The 12,215-nt window shown below is 44.2% G+C and overlaps 1 protein-coding gene across 1 annotated transcript in view; it reads right to left on the reverse strand.

Annotated features, from left to right (window-relative positions):
- Nucleotides 1–4,982: 4,982 nt before the first annotated feature.
- The window catches only part of LOC141059050 (uncharacterized), a 144,810-nt gene continuing 137,577 nt past the window's right edge, over nucleotides 4,983–12,215 (reverse strand). The window contains exon 16 of the mRNA XM_073555259.1: nucleotides 4,983–5,127. Coding sequence (XP_073411360.1) covers nucleotides 5,104–5,127 — 24 coding nt within the window. The 3' untranslated portion in view covers nucleotides 4,983–5,103. The remainder of the gene's footprint in view (nucleotides 5,128–12,215) is intronic.

Genomic DNA, 12,215 nt, shown 5'->3' on the forward strand with positions numbered 1-12,215 from the left:
GTCACAGGGGTCATGTGGATGAATATTCTGTGGGCAAGAAGTGGGAAAAAAAGGGACCTTGCTAGTCCCTGAGCCCATCAAAGAAGATGTGCCTATAGTACTGGGAATGAATATCCTACGAGAACTCTATCAGATAATGTTTACCAAACGGGGACCCAATTATTGGAAGAAGGCTGCTACACACAAGAATACTCAAGAAGCCCTTCAGCGACTGATCCGCCTCTGTGGGCACAGAAGATGGTAGGGGTCATCAGGGCCCCTGGGAAAGAGCCTGTAATCCTGCCTCCCGAGCGAGAAGGTATAATACACTTTCCAGTGGGGACTCATTGCAACCTCGATGGGTTGGAAGTGATTGTTCAGCCTGTGGTAGGTGGAGGAGTGGACCAAGAAATCATGATAGCTCATATGATAGCTGTGGTCCAGCGAGGACACCTCCCCATAAGGGCCAGATCTGTCCCTCATGGCAATGTGACCTCCTCGGGGCCCACATTCAAAGCGCTTATGGGGAGGTGTCCTCGCTGGACCACAGCTATCATATGAGCTATCATGATTTCTTAGTCCACTCCTCCACCTACCACAGGCTGAACAATCACTTCCAACCCATCGAGGTTGCTGACTACTCAGCAACCTCGATGGGTTGGAAGTGATTGTTCAGCCTGTGGTAGGTGGAGGAGTGGACCAAGAAATCATGATAGCTCATATGATAGCTGTGGTCCAGCGAGGACACCTCCCCATAAGCGCTTTGAATGTGGGCCCCGAGGAGGTCACATTGCCATGAGGGACAGATCTGGCCCTGGTGTACCTACATAAGGGCAAAGTGGTGAGTCAGAAGGCCGCATTCGCCAGTCACGCCGAAGATTTCGGCTGTACCAAAGTCATCACGCACGAGATACCAACCTGGGATGCTCGTTCAATTTGAGTACGATACCAGCAAATCCCGCCCAAGATGTACCAAGAGGAGAAGACATTACTGAGGCAAATGCTGGATTCAGAAGTAGTGCAGAGTAGTCAGAGCCTTTGGGCGGCCCCGGTTGTGCTCGTCAAGAAGAAGGATGAGACCATCCGGTTCTGTGTAGATTACAGGAAACTCAATGCCTACACTGTACGAGACTCATACCCGTTAACCCGAATCGAGGAATCCTTGACAGCATTGGGGAAAGCCAAGTATTTCTCCACCTTGAACCTAGCAAGCGGATATTGGCAAGTGGCCGTGGCAGAGAAAGACAAAGCAAAAACCGCCTTCATCCTCCCTATGGAATTGTTTGAGTTTAACCGGATGCCCTTCGGGCTCTCCAATGCTCTGGGCAAGTTTCATCGGCTGATGGAAATTTCAATTTTGAAGCTACTCTGATCAATCTGGATGACATCATTGTGTTTTCTGCCTCGTTCGAAGAGCACCTTGCCCGGCTTGGATAGGTACTCGGAAGACTGCGGGCTCATAACGTGAAGGTGAAGCCAAAGAAGTGCCACCTCTTCAAGAGGGAGATTGAGTACCTGGGCCACATAGTGTCACAAGATGGAGTCCTGCCTTCACCAGAAAAAGTGACTGCTATCCAGAAGTGGCCAGTCCCTCGAATAGTAAGGGAACTTCAGGCCTTCCTTGGGCTCGCCGAGTACTACCGACGGTTTGTCAAAGACTTTGCAAAGAGCTGTTGAGGGGGATCGCCGGAGTGCTGTAGAACTAGTGCATCCCTTGGGACCAGAGACAAGATGAGGCCTTCCAGGCTATAAAAAATGCTCTTACTTCAGCCCCGATTTTAGCTTACGCATATTTCGATCAACCGTTCCTTTTGTACACAGATGGTAGCCTTCATAGACTCAGTGCAGTACTTTCTCAAATACAGGATGGACACAAGAGAGTCATAACGAATGCCAGTTTTGACAGCAAAAGAAACCCCCACAATTACAGATCTTTCCGGTTAGAGCTCCAGGCCCTGTTGTGGGCCATAACGAAGTTTGTGGGTTTCCTGACAGGGACCAAGATTAAAGTTCAAACAGACAATCCCCTGACCCACCTTGAGAATGCTAAGTTGGGGGCCTTGGAATAACGGTGGGTGGCTCGCCTAGCCAAGTTTGACTTTACCATCTGTTATCGCTCTGCTACTGAAAATGCAAATGCTGATGGGCTGTCACGAGTGACGTTGGAAACTCCAGTGGGGGTCCTCGATGAACAACTCGAAGAGGAAGAAACCCCAGATTTCCGTAAGTTTAGGCCCCCAGTGGTTGCGGTCCAGTCAAGTAGGGAGGCCTGTGCACTACCCCGATCCCTGGGGAGAACCAATGAGGAATGGGGATATATTCAGGATACAGACAAAGGGCTCAGACAGATGAAATGTTGGGTAACGCAGAAGCGGAAGCCAGGCAAACAAGAAAGAGAGAGTCTGGACGCAGAGATGAAGAGTGTCTTACACCAGTGGGATAGGCTGGAGGTGTGAGAATCGGTGTTATATCGTAAGAGACCACAGCCAAAAGATATGGAAGTAAGGTGGCAGGTGGTCATCCCAGGAGGAATGGCCCAAGTAGTGGCTAAAGAAGCCCACGAATTCAGAGCCCACTTCAGGTCCACAAAGACCTACCAGTGGTTACAACAGTACATATACTGCCCCCCGTTGGAGTCTGTGGTGGAGGAGGTTTGCCGGCAATGTCGGGTATGCGACCTCATTACGAGTACTGAACAAAGGGAACCCATCCAGACCATACAAACTAAGGAACCGCTAGAAGTCTTGATGATCAACTATCTCCTCGTGGGTCACTCAGCCCGAGGGCTACAGTACTGTTTGGGGATGTCCAACCATTTCTCTAAGCTTGCAGTAGTCACCCCGACTAGAGATCAGACTGCCGAGTCAGCGGCGTGGGCCATCTGTCAAGACTTCATCCGAGTGTATGGGTGCCCAAAGCGCATCCACTCTGACCAAGGTGCATATTTCCAAGGTAAGGTGATGGAAGAACTGTATCGTTTGAATGGCATCGAGGGGTCCCAGACCACCCCTTACCATCCTCAAGGCAATGGAGCATGTGAACTCTTCAACCGAACCTTACTTCAAATGCTGAGGACATTGGAGGAGGATAAGAAGGCATGCTGGCCAGAATTCCTGCCAGAGTTGGTCTGGACCTACAACAATCGGGTCCACTCCACCACGGGTTACACCCCATATCTACTGCTGTTTGGAAGAGCTGGACGAGAGATCATTGAGTTGAAGTTGGAACAGCCAGAGGAGCTGATGAAGCAAACTGTCACTTCATGGGTGAAAGAACATCGGCAATGATTGCAAACGATACGGCAGTTGGTGGGTCAACAGCTGCAGGAAAAATAACATATTGGCCATAAACCAATTCAAGAGATACTGCTCCAGCCTGGGAACTGAGTATTAGTCAGAGAGAGACACCCCAAGGGTAAACTAAGTGAGAGATGGGAAGTACAGCCTTACAGGATACTCCAGCGAGTGTATGCTGACGGCCCGGTCTACAAGGTGCAGGTTGAGAGTGGGAAATCTGCACGTGGGTTACTGCACAGAAATATGCTGCGGCCATGCCGGTCTGAGGCCCATTCTGTACCATTGCCGCCTGAAGGCACTGCTCCACTTCCTGAACCTTTGTCTGCTAGTGAAATCAATGATGAATGGTGGACCGCACCTGAACCGTTGGGGGTCCTCAGCCAGACAGAGAAGGTAATCTTTTGGATGTACCAGTTCCGTCACGTGATGACGAATCCCGAAAAGAGCCTACTATGACTCCTGCAGCAAGAGTTCCCCTGGAAGATAGTCAAGAGCTCCTGTGATCCCAGAGGTCTACTGCAGGGGTTCCACCAGTCCGATATGTAGAACAGTGTTCTCTGTCTGTTTTACCGCTTGTGTCGCCTCCCCTATAGATGCTATTTCGCATTGCAAGTTTCTTCATCACACTGCAATCTTGATACTGTGCTGGCCGAGGACGACCATCTTTAAGTAGGAGGCATGTAAGGGGGTGGTGTTGATATGGACAGCAAGAGACACGCTGCCACTTTAAGAGACAGCACACCCATTGGCTGGTGTAATGGTACATTCTGTATCCCCTGCAAAAGACAGTGTGTTGTTCTGCAAAGACTGGTGAGAGGAGGGGTTTGGCTCCTATGTGCAGATTCTGAGCTGTAGACGCTGCAGTGGCTTGTGTGCCTGCAGCTGTGAGAAGAAGACAGATGGCTTGAGGCTGACTGAACTTTTGAGATTGTGTAGACTCTTCTGGGGATAATAAAGGTGGCTGTCCTGTGTTACTGGGAGGAGCCACGAAGAAAAACAAGAAAGGACTCTAGTTTCCAGGAGCATCTCCAGGACTGTCAAGCAAGGAAAGGACAATGTTTCACAGCGCTTCTGGAGAGACGTGCGCACCATCGTATAGGACTGCAGGGGGCCCCCGGGACCAGACTTAGTCTCCAACATTACTGTGAGTTTAACCCTGTATGTGCACATGTTAGAGCCTAGGATAGGCCACAATAGACAGAGCACGGCAGCCGTGTGGCCTGTGTAGCAGAGGCCAGGTAGACTATAGTTAGAGTAGCATCATACTGCATTTACTGTGTTGTTTTGCCTGTTGGGAAATATATTGTTCTGTGATAATTGGAGCACCATGCTATTTGATGGCCCAGCTAAAGAATATCACTCTTGTAAATTGTCTTTTGTCATTGCATAACCCTGTTTACTCCTTCCTATCACTATATTCCTTGCCTTTCAATAAATTTACCCTTTGCTGTTTGCACCTCATCTTGTGTACCGTAGTCTCTCTGCACGGTGGTGGTATCCCTGGCCATCGCTTCACACCCAAGCATTTTAGTGCTCACCCATCACTAATCAGTATTACTGACCCAAAGCTAGAGAAACTGAGATTCCTCCACACTGAACCACACAACTGACCAATTCATTTTAAAGAGAACATTAGCATTCAGCCCACTATTGAACATGCTATGGACACTAATAACATACACAAAAACTTAGAATTGTTGTTGCACTGTTGTATTTTCAGTAAAATCATCAACACATAATGAATGCATTAATCCATCATTTTACTTGTAATTTTTCAGTAGTTCTGTTATTATGAAGTCCAAAATCAGCCAACTGCTCGTTTTCTTTCTTATAGAAGAATCTCAACAGTTTCCTGCAAGAAAAATAGAACACCTTAATGTAATAAAAAGGGAGTTTAAAAGCTTGACTGGTTTATGGAAACGTGTAACACCTTTTAGCTGGTGTGTTATAAAACCATCCAGCATATGTATAGATATTGCAATAATTTATGCTTTTTTGCTCCTTATTAACTGACATCCAGAGGAAGTGAGAGCTGAGGCTGTTTCCTCCGGATGTCTGATTTGTCTGAAGAAGTGGAGAATGATGTATCTGATGATTGATTGCAGGAATTGTTTGACCTATTAATGTCACAGGAGCCACAAAAACTTAATTGCTGACATAAATGGAAAAACACTGGCACCTGAGGTACATATAAGTGTTAACCTAGTCATTGAGAAAGGGTTGTTGGAATAGGGCACAACCCTTTTAATGTCTTTTCCCCCACCCTATTGCGAACCTAGGATGAGACTTTATAATAAAGTAGCTAAGCATTATCGAGGCATAGGAGACTTTATGTAATAATTAAAATTTATAAAAAACAAAAAGGAACACTCAAACAGTTTTAATCAAATATGAATAAAAGTTACATCCTAATTTATATTCACAATCTTTTGTTCTCTTTTCCCTTTTCCAATAGTATGGTATAGCATGCTTTATTTATGTGTGGCAGGGTCACGCAGAAACCAGTTGCATCATATGTAAGCAGTAGGACTTATAATTTGTCTTGTAAGCTTGACAGACTCACTATCTTATGCAGACTATCTATATACCCTTTACTGTGGAACTCACTACTGTATATGCATTTGCATGTACTGAATTATTCATATACTTACTAGGGATTGGTGAACGTGCTTGGTGATACTAGAGTATCACTCAAGTATCTGGGTGCTAGAATGTGCTCGTTACTCGGCGAGCATTAGACGATTAGCTGTGCTCGATTTCAAACTTAAATCCCGCCTCGCATGCTTGGTGAGTGTTACACAGCTAATGAGAATACAGAGAATGCCTGTACATCGCTATAATGATGTAGTCATCTTGGTAGTGGCATTACTGTGATTGGCTGGCATCATCAGGTGCTATAAAAGGACAGGCGCCGCCAGGCTCGGCACACTAACGCCATTGTACTGTACAGCTCTCTGACCTTCAAAAATGACTGTAGGGAGTGTTGTCCAGGCCTGTGTGTGTACAGCATAACGAGTATAAGGGCTAATCTTGTGCTTTGCTTTTTGTATCAGATACAATCTGCACTTAAAAAAAAAAAAATACAATCTCAAATACAGATACCAGATTATTGTAAAAAGAATAGTCCCAAGGTCGTCAGCTAGGAATAGCACGGATAGTATCCAATAGAGCTCAAAATCAACATTATGCTACCAAGTACACAGAGCATATTACCACAAGAATATTATCATAAAAATGACAATTTTTATTTCGCAATAAATAATGACAACAAGTAAATGCAAATCACAGAGTAATCATTTCAAAAGCAGAGAAGTTTGACTACGGTTAAGGGTGCACCATATTAAAAGATTAAGTGTGACCCCCATAAGCACAAACATGGGCAGAGAATTCTCTCACAGAACCAAGAAAAACTATTTGGATACACAATGTGAAATGACAGTGCACTAGGTTTAAATCCAAACTACCCCATGTTCCAAATTATTATGCAAATTATATTTTTCTCTGATTTTCCTAAATAGTTGGTACAAATGACAGTCAGTCTAATAAAAGTCATCACCTGTTAGAGTATACATCGAATTTTATTGAAGAAACCTCCCAAGGATAACAGTATAATCTCCAAAATGAATAAAAATTCAAAATGCACAAATTATTAGGCACAGTAGAATTTCTAAACATTTGATATGTTTGAAAGAACTGAAAATGCTCATTTGTGGAATTTGCAGCATTAGGAGGTCACATTCACTGAATAAAAAAGCTGTTTAACTCCAAAACATCCTAACAGGCCAAGTTACATGTTAACATAGGAACCCTTCTTTGATATCACCTTCACAATTCTTGCATCCATTGAACTTGTGAGTTTTTGGAGAGTTTCTGCTTGGATTTCTTTGCATAATGTCAGAATAGCCTCCCAGAGCTGCTGTTTTGATGTGAACTGCCTCCCACCCTCATAGATCTTTTGCTTGATGATACTCCAAAGGTTCTCTATAGGGTTGAGGTCAGGGGAAGATGGTGGCCACACCATGAGTTTATATCCTTTTATGCCCATAGCAGCCAATGACTCAGAGGTATTCTTTGCAGCATGAGATGGTGCATGGTCATACATGAAGATGATTTTGCTCCCGAAGGCACATTTCTGCTTTTTGTACCATGGTAAAAAGTTGTCAGTCAGAAACTCTACATACTGTGCAGAGGTACTTTTCACACCTTCAGGAACCTTAAAGGGCCCTACCAGCTGTTTCCCCATGATTCTGACCCAAAACATGACTCCTCCACCTCCTTGCTGACGTTGCAGCCTTGTTGGGACATGGTGGCCATCCACCAATCATCCACTACTCCATCCATCTGGACCATCCAGGGTTGCTTGACACTCATCAGTAAACAAGACTGTTTGAGAATTAGTCTTCATGTATGTCTGGGCCCACTGCAACCGTTTCTGCTTGTGAGCACTGTTTAGAGGTGGCCGAATAGTAGGTTTATGCACCACAGCAAGCCATTGAAGGATCCTACACCTTGAGGTTCGAGGGACTCCAGAGGCACCAGCAGCTTCAAATATCAGTTTGCTGGTTGGTAATGGCTTTTTAGCAGCTGCTCTCTTAATCCGATGAACTTGCCTGGCAGAAACCTTCCTCATTCTGCCTTTATCAGCACGAACATATCTGTGCTCAGAATCAGCCACAAATCTCTTAACAGTACGATGATCACGCTTAAGTTTTTGGGAAATATCTAATGTTTTCTTCCCTTGACCAAGGCATTGCATTATTTGATGCTTTTCAGCAGCAGAGAGATCCTTTTTATTTCGTATGTTTCTTGAAAACTCTGGCCTGCTTAATAGTGTGGAACATCCAGTTTTTCTTTTATTGGGCTCACATGGCAATCTAATTATCACAGGTATCTGCGATTGATTTCAGTGATCCAAAGAACCCTGAGACACAATACCATCAATGGGTTTCACTGAAAACAAAAACGCTATAACACTTAAAACCAATTTGCATAATAATTTGGAACATGGTGCATAGAGACATGAATAAAGTGGGCCACATTGCTACTAGCTAGAGTATAATCATAGAGATTATCACTGGTCAGTGACCATTTAGCTAATACAGCCAAACAACCTGAAGGCAATATGGTTCCAGGAATAGGTTCTTACCATATCAGCGTCCATGGGGTTGAACACTTGCACCTACGTGCGTTTCGTGTCAACTTCCTCGGGGGGCAGGATGGTCAGTCTTTAAATATGGTTTACCCTTAACCATAGTCAAACTTCTCTGGTTTTGAAATGATTACTCTGTGATTTGCATTTACTTGTTATCATTATTTATTGTGAAATAAATGTGTCATTTTTTATGATAATATTCTTGTGGTGATATGCTCTGTGTTCTTGGTAGTACAATCTGGACTTAGCCTAGGGAAGAAGAGAGTTGCAGGAGCAGGGAGAGTGGCTGAATACAGTCTCTAGGCAGGGATTAGGGCTTTGCAATCCATTGCTAAGCATATAGCTGTGTCAGTTTACCACATTTTTTATTTTCTAGGGTGAAAACATTGACTACATATTCATCCATAGAGTATTAGGTGGTTTGTGGAACATTTCTGTGTTATATAGCACTTCAAAAAAGCATTGAAACATTTTTCTGTATTCAATTACTCATCCATATACTATTATATGGTCTGTGGTACATTTTTATGTTATATAACAGTCCAAAAACATTGAAACACTTTTCTGTATTCACTTACTCATCCATATAATATCACATGGTCTTCGGTACATTTTAGTGTTACTTAACAGTCCAAAAAACTTTGAAACATTTTTCTGTTTTCAATTACTTATTCATATACTATTGCGTGGTCTGTGGAAGATTTCAGTGCTACATTGCACTCTAAAAAAAGCGTTGAAACATTTTACTGTATTCACTTACTCATTTATAGAATATTCTGCGCTCTGGGGTACATTTCAGTGGCATATAACAGTCCAAAAAAGTATTGAAAAAAAATTTCTGTGTTCATTTACTCATTCATTCAGCATTACATGCTCTAGGGTATATTTTTGTGACATATAACTGCAAAAAAGAGTTAAAAAAAATTTCTGGATTCATTTAGTCATACATACAGTGTAACATGTATAGTGAGTGCCAAAGATAGCAGAATCATGCAAGACTCCCAAGGGAATGACTGGAGGAATTTCAGTGCCAAACCAAGCTGGTGCAACAGCAGAGGAGGCAGGAGCCTGTGGTCCGGAACAGGTCACTTTCCTGGAACCACTAAGGCCCGAACCCAGCCTGCAGCTTTCACATTTGGGGTTCTTGCGGACTGCAAACCGAAGAGCCAGGATCCAGGAACTGTAAGCGGACTGCTGGGCCTGGGCTAGTCAGAAAAGACAAGAAGGTGATCCAACATCGGGGCTGTAGAAATGCTATCTGACCCGCTAGCTGCAAGATAACAAAAGTTGGCATCCTGGGGGAGGTTGTTAAGTTTGATCGGAAGCGGAAATGGGGTTCCATAGAAGAGTTTGGGACCCATCATCACATCTCATTCAACTATCGGGCAGTAGAGACAGAACACTTGCCTAGAAAGTTGTATTATGTGCTCTGGGGTTATTTGCAGTGGTATATAACCCTCCAAAAAAGCATTTAAAAAGTTTTTTAGTTTTCAATTACTGATCTATAGAGTGCTACTTCCTCTGGGGTATATGTCTGTATTATATAACCCCCCAAAAAAGGAATAACATTTTTTATGAATTCACTTACTAATCCATAGAGTATTTCGTCCTCTGGAGTACAATTCTTTGTTATGTAATGCTCCAAACACGCGGTCAAAATTTTTTCAGTATTCAGTTATTCGCCCATAGAGTATTATGTCCTCTGGGGTATATTTCTGGGTTATATAATCTTCCAAAAAGGCAATTGCATTTTTTATGTATTCACTTACTCATTCAAAGAGTATTTTGTCCTCTGGGGTGACATTACTTTGGCACATTACTCTCCAAAAAAGCATTAAACATTTTTTAGTATTCAATTAATAATCCATAGAGTATTACGTGTTCTGGGGTACATTATGATGGTATGTAAAACTTCAAAAATGTGTTGACAATTTTTTCAGTATTCAATTACTGATACATAGAGTATTAAGTGCTTTAGCATACATTTAGGTGGAATGTAAACCTCCAAAAAAAAAGCATTAAAAATTATTTCAGTATTCATTTATAGAGTATTGTGTATTCTGGGGTACATTTCCGTGGAATATAACTATCCAAAAAAGCAATTAAAATTTTTTTCAGTATTCAATTACTCATGCATAGAGTATTACATACTCTGGAGTACATATTAAAACCCTCCATAAAAGCGTTAAAAAATGTTTCAGCATTAAATTATTCATCTATAGAATATTACGTGATTTGGGGTAAATTTCAGTGAGATTATTCTCCAAAAAAAGAGTTCAATTTTTTTCTAGATTTAATTAGTAATCCATACAGTGCAACATGATTATTGGGTGAGAAGGTGACAAAGATTGCAGAATCCAGCGAGACTCCCGAGGGAAGAACTCAAGGAATATCAGAGCCAAACCAAGCTGGTGCAACAGTGGAGGTGACAGTAGCCGGTGGTTTGAAACCAGCTGCTTTCCCAGAACTACCAAGATCCAAACCCTGGTTGCAGCCTTCACTGCTGGGGTTCTTGCGAACTGCAGACTGGAGAGCCAGGATCCAGCAACCAGTGAGTGGACTGTGGGGCCTAAGCTGGTCGGAAGAGATAAGGAGGCAAGCCATTACCAGTGTTGGAGAAATGCTAGCGGACACGCAATATGCAGGATACCACACAAGGAACCAAGCCAAATATAAAGGGTTCTGGCTGTGTCCTGCTGAAAAGTGCAAAAAAGATAAATAGATATGGGGTATTGGTTACTATTTTGGCCAAAGCAGATAAGCTCACAACCCAACGTCAAGGGTCCCCAGATATTGTGCGTCCCTAACACTAAATATAAACAAACACTAATCAGAAAAAAATCCATAAAAAATCATTTGAAAGGTAACTCACCAAACCCTGAGGCTGGTTTCACATTCGCGCTTTTTAAGCGCACGCACGGCCGGGGGTAGCTCCTCCCCCGAGCCGGCTCTCTGCCCGGCGTGCCCGCCCCTTCCTTGTAGCGCCGCCTCCTAGCGCACAGCGGCGCCTGCGATCGGCGCACCCTATCTTTAGCATAGGGTGCGCAGATCGTGCGCAGGCCGTGCGCTAGTTGCGCTTTGACCTGCGCTGCGCACTTTTGACGGTGCGCCGTGCGCGCCAAAATCCGAAAAGTTTGATTTTGGCACGCACGGTGCACCGTCAAAAGTGCGCAGCGCAGGTCAAAGCGCAACTAGCGCACGGCCTGCGCACGATCTGCGCACCCTATGCTAAAGATAGGGTGCGCCGATCGCAGGCGCCGCTGTGCGCTAGGAGGCGGCGCTACAAGGAAGGGGCGGGCACGCCGGGCAGAGAGCCGGCTCGGGGGCGGAGCTACCCCCGGCCGTGCGTGCGCTTAAAAAGCGCGAATGTGAAACCAGCCTGACTGATGCACTGGCAGGACGCAGCAGAACCCCATTGATAAAGGTTTAGGCAGCACAGGTGCATTCCACTGATGAGGACAGCCAGTAACCATTTGTGGTCCGGCTGCCCAGTTTTTTATGGATTTTTTTCTGATTAGTGTTTATTTTAGTGTTAGGGACTCACAATATCTGGGGACCCTTGACGTTGGGTTGTGAGCTTATCTGCTTTGGCCAAAATAGTAACCAATACCCCATATCTATTTATCTTTTTTGCACTTTTCAGCAGGACGCAGCCAGAACCCTTTATATTTGGCTTGGTTCCTTGTGTGTTGCATGTATCTATAGTGCAGAGCAGCCCGCCTGCTAATACTATGGGCGTGATCATTAGGCTGCTCAGACACTTTTGCATCACATTTATCAGTGTGACT

The sequence above is a fragment of the Dendrobates tinctorius genome, unplaced genomic scaffold (assembly GCF_039654945.1).
Source record: "Dendrobates tinctorius isolate UK_male_01 unplaced genomic scaffold, ASM3965494v1 ptg000223l, whole genome shotgun sequence".
Lineage (NCBI taxonomy): Eukaryota > Metazoa > Chordata > Amphibia > Anura > Dendrobatidae > Dendrobates > Dendrobates tinctorius.